At 41.7% G+C, this 27,647-nt stretch overlaps 1 protein-coding gene across 1 annotated transcript in view; it reads right to left on the bottom strand.

Annotated features, from left to right (window-relative positions):
- dner (delta/notch-like EGF repeat containing) overlaps positions 1 to 26,331 on the bottom strand; it is a 55,929-nt gene extending 29,598 nt beyond the window's left edge. Inside the window, exon 1 of the mRNA XM_070906459.1 lies at positions 25,993 to 26,331. Coding sequence (XP_070762560.1) covers positions 25,993 to 26,331 — 339 coding nt within the window. The remainder of the gene's footprint in view (positions 1 to 25,992) is intronic.
- Between the last annotated feature and the right edge of the window lie 1,316 nt (positions 26,332 to 27,647).

Here is a 27,647-nt window from a genome sequence, read left to right as displayed (position 1 = left end):
GGAGTTATGAGGGTTTTCCAGTGTATTCCCCTGAATCCAGGAAAAAGCTAAAATGCTCCAAAGGCGTTTGGGTCTCCTCGTTTCAATCAACCAGCAGCTAAGTTCAACAAGCTCCTGTGAACCTGCAACCCTGGCAGAGCTTGAGCCGTCAGCCGTTTGATAACAGCAGTAAACTGAGCGCTCCATTTCACCAGTTTATCAGCCACTTACTGCTTATGAGTGACTCATTTGAGCGGCAGGTTGTAATACTGCAGGAGTTCACTTCAACTGCCAGATTGTTCAGCTGCTCGCACACACAAAACTAGTTTGAAGGGTAGTGATGACTCACCCTGCACACCAAAATACAATTGAAACACACGTGTGAAGGAAACGTTTCACACTAAGGGACTGTATAAAAATGATTGGAGTGGGAGGAGAAGATGAATCTTATATTTTATTCTATAAAAATCAATACTTTCTTTATAACCCACTCATTGTGTGGCCTCTAAGCAAAGAGCAAACATTGCCTTGGGCAGAAATTTTATATTAAAAATGCATAACCCTCCCCCTTCTCTGACCCCCGCCCCCTCTAAGAAAAGTTCTTAGAATCTCTAAGAGAAAAAATATGAAACTTGTGAATATACACAATGCAAAGCTTTTTTTGTAAAAGCATCAAACCTAAATCTCTGATCTCTGAAAGCAGACTTCTCAGTGTTTTGAATGTAATACATGTAAAGTGGCGTAACAGAGGAAGACGAGCAAGAACACACACACACCCTATCACAGGAAGAGGTGAGAAAAGGTGTGTGAACGCCGTGAGAAGCTGATATGGACACTCAGCGGTTTGCCTGAAATAGTTCTACGGCTCCTTTATAACGATCAGTATGTGTTGCCATGGCTACAGTAGCTATGTAACGTGAGAGCAATTAGCACACGGTACTATACACAGAGAGAGACAGAGAGAGAGAGAGAGTGTGTGTGTGTGTGTGTGTGTGTGTGTGTGTGTGTGTGTGTGTGTGTTTTCACGCCCCCACCCCGCACCTGTTCCCAGCACACACAGTATCAATATTTGCCCAAAGAGTCCCATCATGCTGCAGAGAGACGATCCATCTTATAATCCACTTACTTCCTCATCTGGGCTGTTTATCACCATTTTGCCTCCCTCAGTCAGAGTGATAGCACCCCCCGCTGTGGAACGGAGAATAGATACAGATAGCATTTGCTTAATCACTCTCTCATGAAAACCCTTGCTCACAAATAAGGAGAATATCTCTGCAGGGGCTCAGCCAGGATAAATGTGTCTCATAAAAAAAAAGGGGACACAGATTGGTTATCAATAACATCGTATCTGGACGAGTTTGAGCAGTGAAGCCTCGGTGCTTCTGCATTTTGAAACATGACCGCACAGCATCTTCAGACACTTCTGCCTCTTTTCTTTTGCTTGAATCTGAGCTGCAGCTTGGAAACGACACTCAACGAGAATGATTTCCAAGAATATTGCGCAGTGTTCAAAGTGAAGTACAGTTAGGTTGAGTGGTGGACTTATAACGTTGAGAAAGCATTTTAAACTTTGAACCCTGGATTTTCATTTTGTCACTGGACCTTCTCCAACTACAAAACGGACTTGTGCTGACTCTAATAGCAAACCCAAAACAACCCACTGCCAGCCAGTCTTCTTTCGCTAACCTTCTTGATAACACATGCACATCACACTTCATGTGAGGGATGACCATATCTCTTGACACTGATTAGAGCAGATTGCTTGTCTATCATAAAAAAAACAAACAGCTTCTCTCGTTATCAAGTTGACCCCAAAATATGATGGGGAATCTGTTTGCAGTTACCAAAGTCAACTGGCACAACCGACAGCTTTCTGAACTTTACTTCGCACGTAGACGTTTGCAGCTGAAACACGTTGCAGACTGCGAGTCAATGCATCAACGGCCATTGATTCCAATTTGAAAAACAAAAGAAAGAATGAGGGCAGATCGTAGATTCACAGATAAAGTTTCTATGAACTAAACTCTACATGCCTCAACTTGTAGTCTGTTCTCAATTAACTTATTATCTACTATACATACTGTACATTTATCATATGTTATTCAGGAAGTACTCATTAGCTCAATCTATTCATCACTTACCAGGACAGTTACTCATTTGTTCCTTACCAGTTCCTTGGTAACTATTTTACATTATGCCACGTTAGTGGCTCTGTGAGGCTGTACTTTGGTGTTTGCAAAATGCTAAAATCAGCATGCTAACATGCTCACAATGACACTGCCAACATGCTGATTTTTAGCAGGTATATTGTTTAGCATGTTCACCATCTTAGTTTAGCTTGTTAGCATGCTAACAATTAGCACTAAACACAAAGAACAGCTGTCGCTGATGGGAATGTCATTAGTTTTACAGGTATTTGATGACAAAGTGTTGGATAAATGACTCTGACTCTGTTGAAACGTTCGTTGGCTGTTTGCACTATTTAAGGCTGCAAATTAACCAGCGTGCTCCAGTCTCTTTGTTTCGAGCTGAGAAGCACCTGATTCAGCTGCATACTGACGGATGATGAAATGTTGACCTCCAGGTGGCACTAAATGTAAAGTTAGAGGATCTCCAAAGTCACTACAACAGTCACTGACAATCCTTCCATTAGTTGTCGAGACATTAGGATGAAGTCTTTATGATTCATGGTCGAGGAATCATGACTATCTTTGCAACCATCTAGTAGATGTGGAGATATTTCAGTCTGGACAAAGGCGGTGGATCGACTGACCGACCCACACTGCCATCCTTACAGCCAAATCTCTCAATGTGTCTGAACAATGATGGTGGTTTATAACCTGTTACACTTGGTCCTATGTGGGAACTTGAATACTTCACCTGATGCCATTTTGACTGACATGCAGAATTTATAAGTTGAATTTCCTGTGCTAGAAGACATCAAGGCATTCATCAAATTGCTTATTATGAAGTGATTACTCAGAGAAACTATACGTAAACTTCAGTTTAATTTTTGCAAATCATTCCCGAAACTATTTCATATAAAACAGGCCAGTCCATCAACAAATCAGGCAAAGAAAACTGGAGAATCCTTACTTTTCATCACCAGAGTTTCAGGTTACAAAAATGCTCTGCTCTCACTGCAGAAACTTCATGTGTCTACAAGGGTCTTATATTTCATGTTTTACTAATGAGAGATGTAGTTAAAAATTGATGCGTCTGATCTAGATCCATCTTCTTTTTAAGACTGAGCGTGTATTTGTCAAGCGTTCGCTGTTTGCTGAATTCAAGGCTACAGAGAGAAACTGGAGCATCTCTCTGCATTGCGTAACCTCAGAGGAGCAGAACAAATATCAGGAAGTATGAGGCTGGAGAGAGAAAGTCCAACTCTGCAACACACAGGCCATGTACCTTACAACACACACACACACACACTCAGCTAGGACTACATTATTCTCCACAGATCGACAGCTGTGAAACACACTGCATCACCGCGGATAGGGAATTACAACAAGAACTATGTGACTACAACAGCCAGGCAACAAATACTGTGTAATTATATAATCAATCACACAGCAATTAGCTAGATGAACCAAATTAAACTTTCATATAGCCAGCAGTAATTTTTATCTCGAATATGCAGTGTGTAATGAGCACCCGCAATCCAGCTAAAACAAAATATTTAATTCATGATAGTGACAAAATAATACTTGAAAATCATCCCTCAATAGAGCCATTTTCCCCCCGCTGCAGTATTCTCTCCAGTCTGCTCTCATGAGGTTTGAGCCCTGGGATGTGATCTGATTATATAAAGAAGAGCCAAAAGAGACCCAGAAATGAAGTCAATACATTCAGATGACAATTGCCGCTGGTACATAATTAACTATATTACTCAAGTGAAAAATGTTCTACTGTGGAAAGATCAGCTTTCATACAGCTAGAGGAAGGTATGTAAGTACAGAACACAACTCTTTTGAGTTTGTGTCTTTGTGTCCAGACACTGAGTCCCAGGAAAATGTTGCACTCCCCCCCCCCCCGCTCTATGAGCAGGGTGACTCAGGGATTCAAATGCAGCCGAGCAGCAGAAGCAGACCGAATGAAGCATGAAAATAAAATAAAAAAGAAGCAAACAAACCGAAGAGTGAGGAGTCAACAAAGCAGAGAACTTGTTCAGACAGTAGGTGATGAAGACACAAGAGCTTTCGAGTGAATACAGTTCTGGATGCCAAACAGTCTGCACCCCACTTTTGTTGTCTTCTATGAAAACTACAAGCAGGGAACAGAGTGCTGCAGGAATGAGTCCTAAAACCCAAAAATTAGTTAGCATTTTTACGCTTCCAGTTCCCTCGTCTGGAAGTCAATGGGTTCTTTGAATGGGTTTTTGGTTAGATGCCTGAAATAAGGTCTGTGGTTAACACAAGCTTAAGAGACTTTCACCTTTTGTTCTACCACACAAAATACATCAGTAGATACCCCACTCGTGAATATTTAAGGTTTTACGTGCTGCTCACAAGTGGCTAAATGAGACTACAGAGGTTGTTGCGGACATTAACATCTTCATGCCGAACACGGAAAGTCATCTACTCACTAGTCCGCCTTTACAGCCTTGTTTTGTTTATACTTTATATCTATATCTATCTATATATACGTTGTCATGTGACCGCAGTGTAGTTCGTTTATAGCATTTTATAGCACGTTAGCTTTTAACTTTTGCCATTTACGCTTCATAAATCATAAAAGTGGTGTTAATATCTGAAGATTATTTTGCTGAACAAAATGTTTAAGTATCATAAACTTTTGTTTGCCACAGAGCTTATGTTCTGCAATAACCCAAAACCCTGTGGAAAAAACACATTTGCTTTTTGTCGAGGGAACCAGGGCGATGTTAACGTCCGGGTTTGCCTACAAAAATTTGTAATGTACATAAGAGAAAGACACAATAACATTACGTAACTGTTTTATATGGATTTATCTCTTACTGTAAAGTGACTACAAGCCTGTCAGATAGGAACAAGCTCAGTTTTCAGCTTTTTATGTAATTCTCACATCATGATGCAAGACGGTGTCAAACATTTCTATCCTTGGCAGGAAAGTGACGGTTTTGTTCACAGGCCATGGTGGCAAGAGGATCAACTTTTTTTTGCAAGTGAGTCTAATCCCTGCTCCTTTTCATAATACAATAGACTGATGGAAAACCAGCTGAGTAACTGCTTAAGTGTCGAATAAAACCGAAAGGCTTGATGAGTCACAGCTACTGTGAATATTTTATTAATATCTGGCTGGTGGCTGGTTTTCATTTTAAAATCCGTGAATAACACCTTAGTTTTGAAGTCTACTGTGGAGGAAATATGAATGATAAACGAATGCATTTATGGCATCGAAACATGAACGAGATAAATGCTGCATGCTTTGTATTAAGTCTTGTGCTTGATTACTATTTTGTGGTATATATTTATATATATGTTACTATAACAGTCTAATTGTTAGGAGGGTATTGTTGTCTACCTGTATTACAACAACAAAAGTCTCTTAAAAGTCTCTTAAAATACAAATGTACGCTCTACATCTGTTCAACAAATACATTTCAACTGAGCTGCACTTAAACTAATACAAATAAATTAACAAAATTATGACAATAGAAGGCAGACTGATAAGTGCTAGTATCTCATATAAATGGACAAAAGACAGAACTGGATTTACGAAACATCTTACAAGACAAAAAAGAGGAACATTGGACTAAAGTCATCTTTAGGACGCAGTATATTTTCCACTGCAACCTTTGCTGGTAATCAGAAATATCAGTAAATACAAACCATACTGTACTGAAGCTGATACACTACAAGCTTAAGAAAGTCTCCTCAAGAGTTGGTGAAGACCAAAAGAGAGCTAAATGAAGAGTGAATATTGGACTTACATTCGTCACGTGGCCACGAACACGACTCCCAACTGAATGCTAACGTTACTTTGTGCCAACTAGATGTGTGCTGAGAGGGTATTTGTTTGCTAACTCGTTAGCCACAACAACTTTCAGCTGAGAAGCTGAGTGGAGGCCGTTTATCGGACTGAATGATTTTGACGTTTTTCTGCTGCCCAATGGCCAAACATTTGTTAACGTGTAGTTGAAAATGGTGTGCTAATAATTCATTAAATTAATTAAATATTAAGTATATGTCGTTTTGTATGTGATTATATGAAGCCAGTTTGAGTGACAGACAGGTCAGGTGAACTGGAAATATCCTGTAGGTGTGAATGTGAGTGTTTGTCTATATTATCTCTGTGATGGACTGGGAATTTCGCTGGGAAAGGCTCTGGTACCTAAACAGGAAAAGCGTTGACATTGTTTGGCTTCTGTAGGAATAATTTAAAGTCATGACACGTTTTGTGTTTTTTCAAATAAAAAGGTTGACCTCATCAACTCAATAATATTCAAAGACAGGGTAATGCAGCGCTTTGAGCTTCTGGTTTAGCATTTAAAAGCAATATCCTGTCAGAATCCCTGGCAGACATTATTGTTGATATGATTTATTACACCCGTCAGTCAGCACACCACAGAGCATGAAACCCCTCATGATCCAGCCTCATCACGACTGCTGTCAGCACAAACACAACTGAAATACACCGTCTTAGATACTCAGCCAGACTTTTCCCCATTTCTATTGCTGTCATGAACGGAGGAACAGGTGATTGGTGGAATGTACTTGTGCTAGAAAACTTTAGCTTAGCTGATTCCTAAATTCACGTCTTTTCCTACACTTTTACTTTCCTTTACAATGTGCAGGGCGCTTTAAGCCTTTTCTGTCAGAGTAATTGAAACTAAGACCTATTTTAATTAGAAAAAAGGGGCACAGGCATTGTCATCTTTCCATATAATGAAAATAAAACAACATTTTAATCTCTTAAGCCTGGAAGTGAATAATTGTGTTGTTGTCTTGGGACTCTGTCTCATTAAAAAATATAAATGCTCTTGTCATATGGAGAACCAACAGAAACACACCAGTGACCCATTTTAGTACAGTGCCTTAGTTTAAGAAACAAGACGGTGTAAAAAAAAAAAAACAGTCCTTAGGCCTTTGCGTGTTTAGTGCGAAGCAGACAGACATGAATCAAATCATCAACTGAGAAGAGAGTGACAGCTGTCGACTGATATAAGAGCTGAGGTGCAAACAAGACAGTTCAGATGAAAAAAAGTTCCAACTTTACTTTAATAAATAAATATTGTAATAAAAAAGGGACACAAAACAGATCAGTAGAAACTTTAATGATCCCCATTGGGAAACTGGGAATGCAAAAACAAATTAAAAAGCAGTTTTTTTGTTGTTTTGTCAACACGATTTGTAATATTGTAATAAGAGAAACGATCCAGATGCCCAGATGTTGAGACGGCCAGTGGAACAAGCACTCCAATATTTTGTCCCAGTTTCTTCCACGCACCAGCAGCAGCAACTGTCTGAAACGTCCAGCTCCGCAGCTTCAACACCTCGGACTGTCAATACAATTACTCTGCTGCGTCGACCTCCCTCAGTAAACTCTCAGTATGTTTTAGTCGGTTTCCACTCAATATCTTCACTTGCATGTGGGTCCAAGAGGCCGCAGTCGTCACCAACTTGTTTCCACGTGTATTTGATTAGGTTTTATCTCGTAAGCCATTTTGGGTATGAAGTTAAAGTGGAATGAAGAGTGTCAGCTGTCAGTCCTGCTCTCTGTGGGATGATTGACGAGTCTCAGACACAGCTGAAGCAGGAACAGGTGGCGATCTCACTGGCACCGTGAATGAACCTAGTAGAAAGCTGGACCAATCTGAATCTTTCATATTAACAATGGATTTAATAACTACTTGTGAGAACGTGTCAAACCCACAGAGAATTATTATTATTTAGCTCGTTATTTTAGTTTTCCGGACCCAGATTCTGCAACACGACTCCAAATGAACGCTAATGTTGCACCGAGTCTGCATGTGTTTGCTAAGGCGGCCATCAAAACAACTATATGTTATGTGTATAATATGTGTATGCTGTAATATGTATAATAAACTTTTCATCTTTCAAGTTGATATGGTGAGCAAATTACCTATTTTACACATGCAGCAGATGCGGAGCAACATTAGCATTCATTTGGAGTCGCGTTTCTGGCAACTTGATGAATGTAAATCCAATATTCACTCTGCTTTTTGGCTTCTCTACCAACTCACAAAGGATATATATGGAGCGAGCAGCTAGCTATGGATGTTCACCAGCTAGCTGCTAACTGTGTCTGTCTGTCAGGTCGTGCACAGCGGGTTTCATCAGATCTCTTTCACTGAAAACAGCAGTCAATCAAAACAATGAGCTGAAAGATTCTATAAAGATACTGATTATGGTTACTCTAAACATGTCTCTCGTTCTAACCATCCAACCTTGTATGAAGACTGGATATGGCTGAACATTACCAACTCCCATTAAGTTTTTGCAGCCCTTCATGCAGCCTCATAAAGACGCATTATTATTCACAGCAAAGCCTGAGGGAGTGTAGCAGGAGAAAGATGGATTACACTCATTCAGACACTCCTAAGAGCTGCCCGCAGATACCACTAAACAGCCTTGCTCAAGGGTACTTATAGTACACATTAACTGCATCTAGAGGAAGAATTTACATCCACAAAGCAGATTTTCCAATAAAAAAAGTTTTAATATTCTGACTACAGCGGTCTGTACTGTATCAGGCTGAGCCATGTGACACATCTCAGTGAGCACATTTATTGCCGTCTCTCTGACAGCAAGAGAGACAGAAAACATGCAAAGCCACAATATTTGTTCACTGTCATCTCTGTTAAATATGAAACCATGCAGGGGTTCATTCCAAAAAAAAAAAAAAAAAAGAGGATAAATAATAAAACTGGCTCCCAGAATTGTATTGTCCTCTCATGCAGGGTGGGCCTACATTTTCCAAAATCATATCCCAAATCATTCTGTGATAAAGACTCTTCAATCTGCAACCATCTGCTCCATATTCATCCAAGTTGTTGTACGATCCAGTAAGGACGACCCTTGTGTTGTGGCCAGAAAGTGTGTTTTTGTCAGCAGCGGGCCTTTAATGTTATCTATTTCTGCACATCAAAGCATTTGCCATCCCTCCCTCTCTCTCTCTCCCTCTCTCCCTCTCAAACTTCCTCATCACTTCCTGGCCCAGTGGCTTCAAAGAGCAACTCCTCTTTTAAAATTTGGATCCATGAAGCCTACGCAAACATGGCCCGAGCACCTTGATACATTTCAATCTCGCCTTGATGCATAAATAGATGTAAATGGAGGAGCAGAAAGATAGGGGGTGAAAAACATGCTAATGAGTTGAAACTGCCCTTCCAAATAGCATATTTTACATCGCTGCACTTTGTCTATTCCTCTCTTCTGTTCCTACACATCTTTACATATTTTATTGGCGCTTCATTTCTTCGCACAAAAGCTGTCACTCAAAAGCTAACGCGCAGCAGGAGGACACTTACTTCTCCTCCACAAGGGTCCATGTGCTGTCATCAAACAAATGACATTAAATAACCTCCCATGATTGCCCAACACCGTGCCTCAAAAGACAATTACCCCTCAACTCTGCCAAATGCCAAAATAGACGGAGAGAGAGATAGAGGGGGTTTGATGCAAGAAAATGAGACAAAGAAGAGTAGGAGGAGGAAGGAGAATACTAAGTGAGAGGACAATGATTTAAGAGAGGAGGTGCTGCAAAGCTCTATTTATACCTATCCAAGTAGAGCCGGGGCTGCAGGGGACTCGGGCGTCTCTTCTCGAGGGCTGGGACACAGTTGTCTGTCTTTTTATTCTATCAGACGGAACTAAAATGGATCAGGAGCTTTCAGACTCTTTGTGAATTTATCAGTAGCTGCTCCTGCAGCAGATGCACAGACAGATAGGGGGGGGGGGGTTGTTTGGTATTACATCTCTCATATGCATCTTTCTCACATTACAATGACAGCTAGTCTGTCTGCTTGATAGATCATTTCTCTAGTGAGGACACTTCACAACACCGCAGTTATTCTTGATTAGCTGTGACTTCAATATCAGCTCTGTGTCAGTGTTGAGACTACAGTATTTTTAGCTGTCACAACAAGAACAGGCTACATCCATTGAAATATCAGGCACAACATATTTCATCTGCATTCAGCCTGTTCCTCCTCTAACTTGTAGCTTAAAGCAGTACTGCTGCACACCGGACATGCAACATGAAAAATGACACATTTTGGGATCGCTAACAGCCCTTAACAAAGACTTAGAGCTGCTCTTGCTCGCTGTCCCCTTTTCATTATTTCTAAGTAAAAATGCTTTAGTTCACAACATATGAGAGAGCTAACTGAACCATAAAATTATACTTTGGTTTGGACCAGCAATCTAAAAGCTTTTAAACAGAAAAAGTGTTTTCTGTTTTGGATTATACATTTAAATTAAACAAATGACAATGTTAAAAAGAAAGACAATGTCATGAGATTGGCTGCATTTTTATGCATAGCTGTGTCCTTCTAGTTCTATACTACGTATTATTTCAAAAAAGATTTTGAGAATGTTGTGTGTTAAAGTAAAAAATTAAAGGGGTAATGCTCAATGCATTATTTATGTGCATAAACAGGAACAAGCAAGGACAGCAGTTCAGAGGTCGTGATATTCTGACTTCTAGTTTCTAGTATATAAACATAAACTGACCTTTGTGTGTCAAATCAGTAAAGTGCCTGTGCGTAGCATATAAAAATATTGGATTTTGTGTGTGCTGTTGCTGTACACTATCGTCCCGCAAAACAATGCAAAAAGAACCCAGGAAAACAAAAAGAAAAGATGAAATCTTTGTAAAAACATTTTGCTTAGGTTTAGGAGCACTGGCGATTGATCTCTGCTGCCACACATATTGCATCATTTCCTGTTAGTAACAGGCGCGACAGACACGACAAATGACTAGACGTCACTTGGCTTTGCTGACAATTTGTTAGCGAGCAGCCCGCAGGCTAACGTGGGCCACAGCCAACGCCAAAACAAAAAAAAACAGCCATCTGTGCGGTTAGCTCTGAACTTGCTTAGACTTAGACAGGAAAAACCAAACCATGTCACGCTAACTCTAACTGGCAACCACAGGTACGCTATCTCACACAAATCACTGTCATAGGTGACCGGAGTGACTGACAGGCTTCACAGTGTCTGAACTGTAAACATGTTTACTGACACCCCGGAAATCTCAGGAACTGCACTGATCAAACTGATCATACTGAACTAACACAGTGACGCTCATAACATAACTAACTTTTAACATGACACCCTGTTCGTCATAGTGTATATAGTGTGTAGTGCAGCATTGGGACTCGCAACAAACACACCTCCAGTTGGAGTGAGTCAAGTCAAGTCAGTGTTATTTTTTTAAACCCTTAATGGGAAAAAAAAATAGAAGAAAACTTGGGAAGAGCAACAGGAGGAGGGATCCCTCTACCAACAGACCAACATATATGAGACATAGTGAGTATACTATACAAACCCACTTAAAGTAAACTGCCCCGACTGTCCTCAAAGGGATCTTGCACAATCATGTCCGGTACATTAAGTGGGCTTTTGGGTGACATACTGCATCATCTCATGAGGAATGGGGAAAAACCCCTAACAGATAACAGGATGGAAGACTGGTAAAGTCTTTGTTGAGAAACATGAGCTTCAGGTTTACCATTAGAGTAAGCAAAGCAGATTTGTACACTGTAAACGACCATCCATGCGTACTGTAATGTGAGCATGTTTATCAGACAGAGTCATGGTGATGCTGATGGTTTATCACCTGCAGTTGTGCAGAAAAATGATTACGTCTCTCTTTCACAGTCCTCAGTGGACATACATGTTTGTATATATCACTCGTACATTACATATCAACAACGCCGCTGGGTCAGCAGCTGTTTTTCCGGGATTTTCTCTTTGCTGCCTTCTCTGAACCATTAAATCAGATGCAGACTCTGCTGCGCAACACAGAAGACTTAATGATTTGGATGGAAGCCCTCCTCCTGACTTTTAAGCTGTCTCTCCGTATGACATGCTGTTTCATCATTACTTTCCGCATAAAAAGTTGCTGCCCACTGTGAGTCGACTGACTGAGGAGCAGCAACATTAGTTATTATACATTATAGCGAATTTAGTGTAACAGGTTTGGGATATAGATAGTGTGTGGTTTGTGTGTCCAAAGGGTGAATTATAGCATGGACAAATGTCTCTCTGCAGGAGAAAAACACTGTAATGCAACACAAAAGTCTCTCTCTGTCTCAGGCCACAGCTGGTGGAGATGGATGTCATTCCGCGCGGTGATCTACGAGCTCGCTGTTCGCTCTGACCTACATACACAGAAGCTTCCTTGCAAAACAAGATATCCACTGTATGAAAAAAAAGGTGACACCTACTGCTGACTTGATTAAACGGGCGCCGGCATGAAAGCAAAACAGTTTCTGGAACTAAATCAAAGACCATGTGGTGTCTTGAGGCTTTTGTTGCTTTTGAAAATGGAAAGATTTTCAGGGCACATTTTATTGTTTTAAATAGGTATGTGGCAGATGTTAAAATAACCAAAATCCCTCTTTGCTTCATGTCAAGCTAAAAATGGGTCTGGAGCTGGTCCTGCTGCCACAGGGAATTAGTCACTGAAACACTGGAAGTGGAACATCCTGTTCCTATTGTCACCAAAAAATTTGAAACAAATTATCACCATTCATTTTACCTGCCTCTCAGGAAGTCGGGTAACAGCAGGAGGGGTATTGTGCGCAGGAATAATTCTGTAGAAGACTGGATCATACAAAGAAGCAGCCTGGAAAACATGTCATACCTCCCACCACTTACTGCTTAATGTGGGCCACATGATTTGTTCTGTTCCCTTTCTGAATAAAAAAAAAAAGTCCTCGACAATGCGCACAGGAAGCAGCTCTGACATTTTCTGCTCCGCATTATGTACTCTCCACCTGTTGATCTTTTGGCTCCCCTCGTCATTACTCTGTTGCCATGGAGACACTTGAAGAGGAATGGGGGCACAGCAATGAAAACTGGGCCTCAAATTAGGAGGCGACACCGGACATGTATCATCGCTGTCCTCCTACTGGCTTCATCCCCGAAGACAGAGAAAATGTTTTTAGAAGCCACGACAGTGAAGACGCAGCTTTTCATCCAGTTTGAGGAGCTCCAGACCATCTGACTGCGCCGCCTGCAACACCGCCTACTGAACATGTTCGAACGATGGCAGAGGGAGGAAGAGGGGTGACAGGAACTGACAATACCAAAAATGATTCAGGTTTTTTTGTGTGTGTGTTTAAGGATCTGAGTTAGATTAAAATGTTTTTTTCTGTTTGTCCAAAAAAATTAAAGCCCATTGGTTCCTACTGAAGATGTTAATCTTTAAAAACAGGTATATAGATATATAGTTTCATTTCTTTAAAAAAAAAAAAAAGGCTACATAATTTCCTAAAACATATGGGCGCTGGAGTTTTCAGCAAAAATGACCCAAGCAAGAGTAAATAGTGCATTTGTTGGGGACTATTTTCAGCTGCGGATTAATACATATTTGGTTCCAGCAGCAGGGTGATGTGTGTTAACATTGGGAGATAAAGCATGATTGAATATTTGTGCTTTTATCTCATGAATTACTGAAGAAATAGCACATTTATCGCAGGACTCACTTTGTGTATTTTGAGCAGATTTGGATCCAGGTGCCTTGTGTTTTTATGCCTTGTTGTTTGTATGTGCTCACTCAGTGTTTCTAGCTCTCAATAGAGCCCCCAGATTCAAAAATATCCCCCAAGCTCACTGGTGATGTTTCTAAAAGTCAAACACTGAGCTGAATTGACAAAATCATGTCATCATATGTTTAATTTGGCATATTTCCTGTTGAAATCCTGCTGTTCCTGTTGTTCTGAGGTAACCACAATACACTTTCCAAGAAGGTGGTCACATTTAAAGGATATTTATAAAAAGTAGAAGAAAGCTTTTGCTTTTATTGTTAGATGTTTGTTTTTTAATACATGGAAAAGTCATCCTTGCCTCTCTTATTTTCTTATTTTACTCTAAGATGAAGATTTGGTGTTAACAGTTCAAGGCACAGTATTAAACGAGTCAGCGTGCCCGGTTGGATCTGTTGAGTCATCTTGATTCACTTCATTTATTTGAGTTCAATATGTGTCAAAAAACACACAACAAAGTGGGATTAAATTGCTGTTTATATTTGAAAAGTTTCAATACTTGTTGTGAACATTTCTGAAAAGCCAATCTCATAAATGTGCAACACCCCCACTGACAAACAGCGATTGGCTGCTGATCAATGCGGATTGACGTGATCAGAGCAGAGGCGGATGAATCAGCAGGAGACGAAGCTCCAGACGGGATCGATTCCTCCCGGCAGAGAGCTCGACTCTCCCCCACGTTTAACGCACATCACTGCTCGCCAGTGACCCAACACTGAGGATAAGATTTAAAATCCCAACATAAACATGTACTGCTTTTATAAAGACAGATTTATATATATTTACAACATGGAGACGAATGGGGCCCAAATGTTCTGTCAATTTCAAGACCAAATTGTAAAAGAAAACATTGCAAAACACACTTTATACTGTTCATTTAGTACAGACCAACGTCTGTACACAGTTTTCAACACACTTTTAACAGATTTGAAGACATTTGAAGTAGATTTATGTAAAATATGTTTATGTAACTGAAACTGAATTTAAAAAGCAATTTGTAGTATGTAACTGTGTATTTTAGGTTAATTAAATGAGTAACAAGTTAATATAAATATGTGCTTGTGTTCTTCTTAGCACCCTCCTCCCACTACAATCAATACTGGTTTTTACAAAAGCCAATTTCAGGTGAACTTCTTCATTATTTCAGGCAGAACATTTATTTTCTGATGAATACATTTCCAGAACAATCCCCAACAGACAGCCAAATTTTCCGCAGCGTCTCTGCTATCAACTGGCAGACAGGCCCAGCTGCTAATACGAGCTAATCTGTGTGTCTAACGCCCGAGGCTGGTGACTGCGCCGCGCTCGTCTCTCTGTCGGAGGTGCTCTGCTGGTCCTGAAGGGATTTTTTTGGGATTAAGCTGGCATTTATTGTCTGCAGCGAAGAGAAGACGTCGACACACACCAGTAAACACACACGCACTGCAGCATGCTGGCTTGTCTCCCAGTTGGCTTCATTAAATAACATATTGTCAGATCAACTTAACTGACAAGTTGTGTGTGTCTGCGGAGGAGACAGCAGGAGTCAGTTCTGAATCTGTTACTGAGTCACCGTCATTTGGAAGGAAGAAGGGCAACAGAGCAGAGGATGATACAGACACTGACTCTGCTGTCAGCCCCTCTCCTCCTCCTCTGCACGCGAAAACACACTTGTTTGGATCAGGGTCTGTGTTGTGTCAAAGTCTATTTCCTCCTGGATTTGTGTTTCTTCTTTCCCTGAGCCCTGACTCTAACCTCCCATCTCTGCAATGTCTAACTATGACCGAACCTGGGCCATAACCCCAACCATGGAGGGTAAACGCTGTTTGGGAGGAGGAACAGACGACCTAGGCGGCTTACCTTGCGAGGCGGCTGGATTCACAAGAACACGAGAGGTCGTGCAAGAATCCATCTTGCCAGGATCCAAGTTATGTGCTTGTGGATGAACCAATCATGTCTATGAGTCTATGAGGAACAACAGCACTGCATATGTTTCTTACAAAGACAGCAAGGATCGTCGTACCGACATGCTAACAACATAGCTTGTTGTTGTGTTTCCTCTTCGGTGCGATCTGATTGGTTGAAGTTAGCCCATGATAGACAGAAGGGGAGGCCATGAGGTCCCCTTTTTCATAGCTTATTTATTTGTGATTCTGAGGCATTCAGGCCTGCAAAGGAGGTCACGATGTATTAAGAGAGCTCAATGTTCAAAGATTGTGCCCCATTAATTCATTCCAATAAAACGTTCAATGGGCGCATACACCGACCAAGTTAGATTAGATAGTACTTGAGTCTTGTTTTGGCTGAACCGGCTGACTTCCTGCCAACCATCCCCACGCATGGATGGCATAAAAATGATTTACTAATACAAAACTTTTTATTCTCTTTTCTTTTGGCCCCAGTTGCTCAAATTGTGACAACACAAAAAGGAATTTAAAAGTGTTGAGGATGTTTGGAAAAGCGTTTACAACTGTATAATTGTATATGGCTTATGTAAGTCTATTTGGGGCCAGTGGGCATCACTTGACCTGCAATTGACCACTATGCTAAAACCACCTCACAGCCCACTCCTCATCAAGCTTTTTATCAGCCAAGACTCTGAACAGTCCTCACAGCTGCAGACCGCGTCCCTGGTGAGTGTTGCCCATCCACTGAACACATGACACCGTATTTACTGCTGTTTATGAGCAGTTTAGTGTGTAAAAATAGGACTAAACACAAAACAAAAACAACATTTGAGTGTAGGAGGGACTGAGCCAGAAACACTGGGAGGCTGCGACATGAGGGAATTTGGACATAATTTATGTACTTGAATATTTATGCATAATTTAATACTGTATTTTTTTTTGTTATTCTGTGTTTTATTAGTATACACACACACACACACACACACTAGAGGCGTTCAGCACATGTACGAACAAACATCATCAACACATTTTCAAAGTGAACTAACACTGAATCGGCTTTGTCACTGACCGAGTTAGTAGCTTCTAGCCATGGAGCTTTACTCACGTCCTTAAACTTCATACTGTGAACTTTTGCACAGTCCCTGGTAAATGTTTTGAACATCCCTGCACAAACTGTACAGCTCTTTCATTTAACAGTCATATGTGCATATTTTATATAATTTTTTTATAATAATTGTTCATATCTTATTGTCAATTTTCAATTTTCTATTCATTCTTCTTGACTTACAACACTTGTTTTATCTTTCTTTATATTTTCTACTTACTATGCTTAGTGTTATGCACCAATATACCAAAGCAAATTCCTTGCATGTGTAAACCTGAGTGTTTGAGAGTGCCGTTTTCAGCTCAGCTGTGATTCACAGGACGTTACTTTCTCATTAAAAACCAATTAAAGGACCATGAGAGCCACAAAAACAATCATATTGTGATACCTCAGTCATAAATAGGCTGCGGAGCTTTTAAACCTCACGTACAGTGCTTGGATAGGCTAGTTTTGTACTGAACTGAATGTGGCAGCTTGGACTAGCACAGTGATGCGTTCGCTTACTGTTGTACCCACTGAACAGCCTTTAAACAGTGATGCAACCGCCTAGACATAAGACATTTTATTTGTCATACAAAGACATCATGTTCGGTAACTGTCCGAGACCAGCAGCAATGGCTAACGTGGTAATATCTACAGTCTTCAGTCCTTTAACTGAGAGCGCTGAGTCGCTGCGTCTGATTGTGCCGCCATCTTGGCGCCCCATGTGTGATTTTTAGCTTAAAAGTGAACGAACTACAGTGAGTGACAACGAATCATTGAACTGAAATGAACGAAGCAATTTGAATCAGCAAACTGTTTCATGATTTCCACCTAACACACACATGCACACACACACCTCCCTCGTGCCACATACACTCATTATGTTGACAGCAACAACAACAAGCCTAGTCATTAGCAGCGACAGTACAATGATGGTGTCAGAGCAGAGGTTATTATAGGGGTGAATTGCTGCTGAGTAAGCTGCTCTGCCCTTTTTGACATTATACTGTGGATGGTGACACAACTCGCTGCTCCATTAAAGATATAAATAGTAACGAGGGCAGACAAAAAGCAATAAAAACACACCTAAACTAAACCACTGGGAGAAATGTAATGACTTCTTTTCTATCCAGGACAGAGAGGGAAGTTTCACGGCCAGACTCAAGGAAAATTAAAGAGCCAATGACACGGAGATAAGAGCCCTCCTCATGATGAGTGGCGGCGATAAAAAAAGAAATATGGGCTGCAGATATGTGAGCAGGCAGGAGCACTTGAGAAATGCAGCAACTGATTAGATGGTATTTAAAGAAACAAGAGAAAGAACAAGAAAGAAGCAGAGATGAAACATGACCGTAGTCAGACAGATTTTATTATCTTTAAATTGTTGCTGGTAGAGCTGTGTGTGTGCACGTTCCCCTTAAAAATGAATTCTTAACCAATTGTCTTGTGAATATTTTCTAAGGCCTTCAACTGTCTTTAGGTTAGACTTTTTCTTTGTTAGGGATTTAGGTGGTTGTAAAGTGACCTGAAATATAGTGAGACTTACTGTTTAAACAGCATCTCTGTGAGGCTGAACTTAATTTACTTAATTAACATGTTCACAGTGACAGTGCTAACATGCTGCTGTTCAGCAGGTATAATGTTAAAGTTGTCCACCATTTTAGTTTAGTGTTCAAAACGCACTAACACAAGCTCAGACTGATTTTATTCATTTTTCAGGTATTTGGTCATAACTAAGTGAAATTCTGGCACTAGCAAAAAAGCTGAAGGACCACCAAAGTTATTACAGTTCATCCTGAGGGGGTGTCTAAACCAAAATTCACGTCAATCCATCCAATAGTGGAGCAGAAGCACTCGGTGTTGAGCCGCTCATCTCCTGTATCATCCATATGTATCAGGCCCCACTGAGCCTTCCTACCACCACCTCCTCATGTGCTTCCCACAGATCAAAAGGCCAGGTGATGTGTGATATGGAAATGACCAAAGTGATTGGCCACAAGCCCTCCTGTTCAAAGGCAGCACGAACCACCTCGTAACATCTAAGCACATCAACATGAATAGCGGTGATAGCTCAGTGATAATAGCTCAAAGGGGTCTCTTTTTTTGGCTGATGGGTAGCTGCTGTATCAAAGGTATCAGCAGGGTTATAAGCAGGTTGTTACCAAAGTAACATCCCTGCTTTCATCAAACCATCCCTAACTGATGACATGAGGATGTACATGCTTCCCTTTGCTTCTGTTTACCATCTATTTTTACAAGTTGACCCTGAAAACTGCAACAATTACTTGCCGAAATCAGAATCTCTTTCTGTCTAAAACAAGCCATGAAGAGTTTTTAAGAGGTTTTTGGACACTTGATGATCTCTCTCTCTCTCTCTCTCTCTCTCTGTCTCTCCACACTCAAACAAACTCCACACATTTTTGCCCTGCTGATTGGTTAGTCGACAAAAGACTCCAGCTGATTTATATTGTGGGGTGCAATGCACACAACAGCCTCTAGGGTCTGTTGGTGTAGCTTTATACAGTTTTCAATATTCTTAACAGTGGGATCAGTATCAGTACTGCAACGTATTTTGAGCGCAACAATGAGAGAAACAGTAACTCATCTCACTAAGAAAACACTGAAATTACTTTATGTTAGTGTAGCAAAAGAGAAGAAACACTCAAAAAATAAAATAAGGAGACACAAAGGAGATTTATTATTACACTTATTATTATATGACAGCAGTAATTACAGATTACTTTAGAGGATGTTCTGTTTTAACCAAGATAACATGACATAAACATGATGGGATTTTTCGTCAATTAATAAAATATTCAATCTTTCCCAATTCTATTCTTGACTGCAAAAACAATTATGGTTTTGGTGAATAAGCGTAAATAAGCATTAAGACCATGCTTAATGCTTCTAAAACTGTCCCTGCACTCGTCATCTCTCAGAGGAATTATCCCGCGTGGTTACAGTTCAACAAAGATCAGATGATGTGGTTTTGTAACAATAATTTATACTCTGTCCTACATTGAGATTTCAAATGATCCTCTGCTCTACATTCTGGTGAACCTTGCCAAAAGTATCTCGCAGTGACACAGTGAAATAACAAATTACTAGTCGTTTTCTTCATAATTAGATTTTACAATTAGCCATATCTTTCCTTCATTCACCATCACTCCCTGCTGTGACAATCAGCACTACAACAGATCACACAGACTATAAATAATACATGATGCAAAGAGCATCACTTTAGCACAAATATCGACAATTAGTCGATTGATTAATTAGTCTACTGACAGAAAAATACACTTTATCAGTCAATTGTTTCTGGTTCCAGTGTCTCATTTGCTGCTTTTCTCTGGTATTTTATTTTAAATTGAATATTTTTGAATAAGATAAGCCAATATTGAAAATAATCACTGGTTGCAGCTGTACTTGATTTCATAACTACTTTAAAAAAAAAAACACTCCCCATCGCAACAACTGAAATTGCCTTTTTGGGGAACACCGGCCCAGCAGGCCATATGGATGATCATCTGAACAAACGACACAATTCACTGACCGCTGAGTTCAACAGAAGTGCTTCAGTAAATAGAGCAATAAAAAGAAGTCCGTCTGTAGAAAGAGGATAAGAGAGTCCACACACTATACATACTGTATATACACTGTATATATGTATATAGAACCATATTCCTTGTGGCTTCTATCTCCCCGCTAACAAGCCAGGGATATCAAAGAGACCAAAGGCTGGTGATGAGCTTTGAGCTCTGCTTAATTGGATGCGGCTCAGGCTGTATCTGTAGCAGCAGAGTGAATGGCCCTGGGAGACAAGCGTTGACCACCCCACACACACACACACACACACACACACACACACACACACACACACACACACACACACACACACACACACAAACTCCCCTTTCTCACAATTACAATGAAACAGCTTCAGGACTCGGCTTTGTTTACTTTCACAGAGTCCTGTCAGGAAGTGGATGTTTTTTAATGCAACAGCTTGTGCGTGGGGCGATTGTGACATCCCGCCTGAAAGAAAATATATTTTATGTCTTTACCAAATCAGTGTCACTTTCTACTCGACAGTTTTTAAACTGGCTGCGTTGCAAGTGAAAGGATTTCGGATGTAAATAGCAAGTTTCTCGCAGCATCCCCATCTTAACATCTAATTAACATCTTTAGGCCGTTACTGAGTCTTCTGCTGCCTAGTGTGACATTATTTATCTTGTTTCCAATGCAAATCAGGTTATTTCAAGAATTCAAGACGTGCATCTAGTTCTTTGATACTGGGGTGGTGCATCATATGTCAACATACTGTCACTTTAGCCAAATTATAATAGTTTTGTTCATTTATCTTGAAATTAAATTGGATTTAAGAGTCAACACCCATCTTTTTACATAGACATTAATCCTGCAGATGATGGCACTGATGACAAATAAGGCAACAAGCTTAAAGGAATAGTTTGACATTTTGGGGAATAGGCTTATTCACTTTCTTGCCAAGAGTTAAATGGGAAGATTGATGCCACTCTCACGTCTGTAGCCAGGGCCAGGAGACGGTTCGTTTAGCTTAGCATAACGACTGGAAACAGGGGGAAACAGGTAGTCTTGATCCGTCCAAAGGTTAAAACAAATCCACTTGCCATAGGGGCACGCTAACTGGGACTATTTCCTGGCCTGAAGTCTTGTCGTCACTGAGAGAATGCCAGGCAACCAGCGTAGACTTCAGGAGGTCACTGCTCCTGGACAAGAAATAAATCCCGCACATAACTCCCCGTAAAACGGTACAAGGATTATGTTGTTTTGACACTAACCTGGTTTTACATAAATGAGATTTCACATATTAATACGTGAGTTTTAGCGATGCTGTTGGACAGATCTTGTTACCTTTGGACAGAGCCAGTGTAACCGGTGGACTTCTGCATTGTGTTGATTAGTTAGGGTAGAAAACGCTTTGACACCGGGATCTCTTTGTGGTTGACCACCACATTTATTCTGGTCTGATAAACACACACGGAAATACAACCTCCATGTTAATTTTTACAGCCTGCTCCAGCTTCTAGACAAATAAAATAAATACACAAGACGGAAGTTAGCTTTGCTTCCCAAAACTTTAAGCTAGCAGTGCTTTCTTGTAAAACAACTATTTTTAAGTGCCAGAGGGGAAGGGACAAAAGTAATTTATACTAGGGACCACAGAAGAAGAAATGAAAGAGGATGGGCTCTGAACTTCAACGTATATATACATCCTGGAGTTTGGAGGTACTCACAGTCAAAGGTACTGTGACTAGATAGATTTTGTGTAACTATAACCAGGCTAGCTGTTTTCCCCTGTTTCCAGTCTTTGGGCTAAGCTAAGCTAACCAGCTGCTGACAGTAGCTTCATATTTAGCTTCACAGACATGCGAGTGGTATCAATCTTCCCATCTAACTCTCGGCAAGAACACGAATAAGTGTTTTCTCCCAAAATATCAAACTATCAAACTACTCCTTTAATATGTTCTTACACAGAGTCACTGAGGGTAGAAAATCACAGTAAGAAGCCTGACGACTGAAATGATGCTTATAAAATAGAGGAACTTGGGAGTGAGAAAGCAGCTGTACGTGTTGAGAGAACAGTGATAAGCAAAACTCTCAGGTGAGATCTGAAAACTCATCACCACGAGGATCAAAAAGCCTCCAGTCCAGCTCTGCCACGCTCTGTGCGAGCTTATTAAGTTGAGGCAGAAACAGCTAAATTACTTCTGTGCTTCCTTAGCGATATCGCCTCTTTCACCACTTTCAGTCCCACACCCCCTCTCCAAATAACAGTAAAATAGAAAATACCTCCTGTGTTCATAATACCGGGGCTGTAAACTTAACTTGCCTGCAAATTCTGCTATGATCCGCTGCTTTCTTATAGCTGAATGCCTGAGCATCCCAGCAAGAGATCCCTGGACTTGCTTCATGACAGACGGCTGTTTTGTGCCACCACAGCCCTATTGTGTTGTAGAGCAAGTTACCAAATCCATCAGTGCACACAACAGGCCTTTCAATAATGAATAAGCTAGAGGCTGAGAAGCTAATAACTCACAGAAAGGCCAGCGGCAGTGAATTCCAGCAGGACAGCCTACAGGGCCGCTATCCAGAAAAGGTGCAGGCTGATATTAAAACTCAGGGAGTTTAACAAGTAGAGTAGGTTTGTTTTCCCCTGGTGCCTGCTGCGGTGGTTTGCATGCTTTGATTCACAGCCAGGGGGATACGCTACCACCTTAAAAACATGGCAAGAATTAAAGGATTTCTGTGTAAGCAAGATACAGAAAAACTTGTTCATGGGTTTATTTTCAGCAGGCTGGACTGTAACGGTGTCTTTACAGTCCTCACAAATACCAATCGCTGCACTTCTTAACAGTCAGAGAATACCTGAGGTCTGCTAAAGCTGTCAGCTCACTTAAATCAGGGCTTAAAACATTATTTTTCACTGCGGCTTTCCAGTAAATTAGATAAATGACTTCTTTCTAATCTTAAACTATTGATTTGCTTGCTCTCGCTTTTTGTTTTTATTCTCTTTTAAATGCATTTTCAATGCTCTCTTAAACGTCTTACGTTTAATGTATTTCTACGCCCCTGTAAAGCACTTTGAGTTGCCTTGTGTCTCCATGGCGCTATACAAAATAAACTTGCCTTGAAATCAACAGGCATGGCCGTGTTTTAATCCTAAACCTAGCCTCAATATCAACAATTCAAGTTTACTTTTACCGATTCTACTTGGTTTTTTGCTCTAATCCTGCTTTGTGAACGGCGCCCCAGGTTTGACACAGAATTTGAGATAAAAGCGGAGAGAGGTAGAGAGGAGGGCGAGTACATGACACTTGTTTAATAGTATTTCTTCACAAAGCTCCAAACCCAGGACTTTACTCTCTTTAAGAAGAGATCCATATTTCCTTCTGCCTTTTCCCCATCCTCTGTCTCTCTCTTTAATCCCTCCTACTCTTTTCCCCCACCTCCTTCCTCTCCCTTATCTCTTTCTTCAATTTCTCCTCCTCTTTTCTCACTGGGCCATCTGTGTTGTGACGCATGCAGAGGACAGGGGACGCAAAACCGGCACTGTGCTCAGCCAATCAGGCCATTTACCAAATCTCAATTGACTGCTGCTCCAGTTTCCATGGAGAAGAAACAACCAGCGGGAGGGGATCAATGATTCCCCTTGGGCCCGGCTCGGGGGCCCGTGCCGGACCTGAGATTTGGCGCATAAGAGGGATAAAGCTGGAGTGGATGCTGTTGTTTCAGGATTTCATGGCAGAAAGAGAACTGTGAGCACCGCACTCAAGGAGAGATGTTTGTTTCTCCATAGCATGAAAAATGTGAAAATTGAACCCCCCCCCCTTTTGCATGTGCTATCCAGCCTCAGCTCAGGCAGTGTGACAACATCGTCCTCTGTGGCTTGTCTGGAGCAGAGCGCAGTGAAGCAGGCTGCAGAGGTAACAAACTGCAGTTGCTTTCTATTCTGAGACATGAAACCAGGACAGCCAAGGAGACAGTGATCAGGTCCCTGGCTAAATGCTCCACTAAAAGGCTTCAGTCCTGACTGCACAAACACCGGCATGCTCACCATATATACCGGCACGCATGAATAAGATAAACCAACATACTGTATGCTCACCCATGTGTCAACACAAGGGGAGATATGGCTGCCACCTGTTGGCGATTCTGTTAAAACTCAGCCAGTCACCTTGCCGCTTCCCTCTGTGATGCTGCAGCAGATTCATTTATCCTCTCTGCTGCTGGCGGATGCTCTCTTTCACCCCAGCATGACTCAGAGGCCCGGCTGCCTTTTGAGCCCATTGCTGCTGAGGCTCAGCCGCAGTCCGTTTCATTGTAAAGCTCAAATGAATTTCATCCAATCCAGCAGAAGAGCAGGTTTATGTGGAATGGGCTGAAGTGTAAAAACAGTGAAGCAGGAAGAGGAAAGGTGTGTGGGTCAACTTCAGGGACTCGTAAAAGAAGCTGCCAATGACTGGAGGTGGTTTATCTCTATTAGACATCATCCTTGTCGTCCTTTCCTGAACACAAACAATCATCTCTCATGGACGGAAATCCTCTTCTAACGGAGGGCAAACACAATCCAGCCTAGTCTTGTATTTTATTATCAGCCATATTCATGCATTTGTCCAGGGACTCTCTGATCTGACGTGATACTGGGCAGAGCACAGACCTGAAGGACAGAACACAATCTGCTGTCAAATCTACATTTTGCGTTTACTAAATTCTTTGGTAAACCGAATCTAAACATGTTGAGAAGCAGTTAAAAGCTAAAAAGCTTTTTGCATGAAGCTGATGGTTTTGCAGACTTGGTCCAGTATCATGACACGTGGTAAGAACTGTGACGTTATCATACACAATGGTGTTCAAAGGGACAGGCAGCAATGCTAGCTTCACCCAGGCGGACATAAATAACTTGTTGTGGAACCTGCAGCAGAACAGCACGTATCTCTTATTCATGACTGTCCAGATGTTCCCATCAATGGATGCAGTGAGGAGACCTTTGGAGTCCTTTGGCCTCATCATCAGTATGTTAATAGATTCACACATATTTGAGTTTTTATCTCAGCACACATACAAATTAGAGCATAGAAATGCATTTAACATCAGCACAGGATTTAATCTAACTTTGCACCTGCCCAAACTTCAGGATATCAACAACTCACACAGAACATGGTTATATACTCAGACACATACAAATCTATAGTCTTCACTTGCACCTCACTGCTGCCGCTCTTCCCTCCTGTTGCCACAGCAACGCAGCACTCGTCTCCATGTCTCATTGACAGCACATGCTCCCTTTAAAAGAACCGTCCAAGAGCAGAGAGCAAGAATGCACTCGCACTCGTGCGCACACGCACACACACACACACACACACACACACACAAACACACACACACACACAACGCTGTGTATGGAAACACATGCAAATCAAAACACCGATGTGATGCGGGTTTATCACACACATCATCCCAGGTGAGAGATGAGGAGCCGTGATATTTAATACAAGAAAAAGAAATGTGAAAGGATCCCAGTGACTCTAATAGACCAAATACAATCAAAATACAAATAATAAGCAAATACAGCTCTTTCTTCTATGCTTTATGAAGTAATTAACACTTGGACCATGAGCCTGTTTTCTCTGTGTGATGCAATTGTGTCCGTTGTAGCCCAAACACCAAAATGAACAGACAGACAACCTTTACACCTAGTCCTTCTTAGTCCTCTACTCCATGCTCGGTGTTAATCCCGTGTCCACACAGGTAGATATGAGAGCTAAATGTGTTCATACCTCACAGTTGCGTCCGGTGAAGCCCTGGCTGCACGTACAGGTGTACTCCCAGGTGTCCTCTGGCCTGCCAGCGGACGGCAGGGCCAGGCAGAAGCCCCCATTGAGGCAGGGTCGCCCCTCGCAGGGGTCCGGACGAGGTGTGGCCTGGGTCGGGGTGGGCTCAGCAGGGGCCGGAGTGTCCGGGGCCAGCTGGAAGGTGGAGGGGACGGCCCCGATGCTGCTGCTGCTGCTGCTGCTCAGGAGCAGGAGGAGGAGAAGCAGGGGGGGCGTGAAGCTCCGTACAATCTGTGTGGGACGGCAGCAGGGAACTGCCGGCACACTGCACACACTCATCCTCATCCTCTTACTCTGGTTTCTTTTCTCCTCTCCTTTTTGTTGTTGTTGTTGTTGTTGTGTGTGTTTCTCCTCTTTCAGAGCTCAAGCCGCTGCTGCTCGTGCTGGTGTGTGAGCGACTGTGAGTGTGTGCGAGTGTGTGTGAGAGAGAGAGGAGGAGGAGGCTGTTCGGATGTTGAGCCTCAGCTGTGCGCAGGCAGAATGACTGAGAGCAGACTGGCTGATGGTGAGGAGGCTGAGGGAGAGAAGGTAGGGATGCGGGAGGAGAAGGGGAGGGCTCTCGGCTCTTTTCTCTCTCCGAGTCACAGTGACGATGATAGCTGACGACACTACCCCCACCCTACCCCCTCCACCACCTTCATACACACTCCCTCTCTCCTTCCTGGCTTCTCTCTCACATACACACTGTGTGGAGTAGCGGCAGAGCTCTGCAACCTCCTCATTTAGAGTCTCATCATCCATAACCTCTCCTTGAAGCCGGGCTCTCAAGGAGGGAGGAGGCTGTAGTCGGGGGAAGACGGAAGCAGGAGGAGGAAGACAAGGAGAGGTGGTGGTGGTGGTGGAGGAGAAAATCCTCATCAGCTTTGCCAACTAGATTAGCTGCTTTCCAGTGATAACAGGCGGTATTACCACAAGGGACATGATGCACTCAAAACAGCAGACTCACGCTGATGGAGGCGAAAACATTTCCCCAAAATGATCAATAAAACAGTTGCCTAAAAGCAGAGTGCACATGGGTGGTGCAGTCCTAAAGGTGAGGGATCAACCTGCTTTCATTCACCAGGGTGACAACCAAGGTTTTGAGGGAATATCTGGACATAAAAACACATGTTGTGTTCATGACCAGGCAAGTCAGACAGACTTGTTATGGGTTGTTGTTTAGAAAAGAGGTAGAAACTTTACCTCACCTGCCCGGTCAATAACTGCCAGGAGGAGTTTGCTCTGTAGTGCTCTCTATAAAGAGACGTTTATTTAATACTAATCATTATGGATTCTGTTTTGGGGTGGATTTTCCCTCGAGAACACCAAGTCCCTAATCTGATGCAATGCTTCTTTGTTAGAAATCCTGCAGTGGGTGGTCACAGACTTTTCTGTTGTTACAGATCAGTGGTTTCTTCAAGGACACAGACTTTAAAAGGGGCAGTCCACTGATGTTACGTTAAATGTACTAGTCACAGTTATCTGGGTTTGGGGGGTAAAAATTTAGAACAGAAACCCCAAACTTGGGGTGTGGAGTTTGAAAGACCTGGATGTTTATATATATATATATACACAAGGTAGGAAGGGTCTAACAAAAGATGCTGGAGAGTTGCATTATGGGA

This window comes from Enoplosus armatus, chromosome 5, assembly GCF_043641665.1.
Source record: "Enoplosus armatus isolate fEnoArm2 chromosome 5, fEnoArm2.hap1, whole genome shotgun sequence".
In the NCBI taxonomy this organism is placed as follows: Eukaryota; Metazoa; Chordata; class Actinopteri; order Centrarchiformes; family Enoplosidae; genus Enoplosus; species Enoplosus armatus.
The sequence above is the reverse complement of the archived record's forward strand: the minus strand, read 5'-3'. Positions and strand labels throughout refer to the sequence as shown.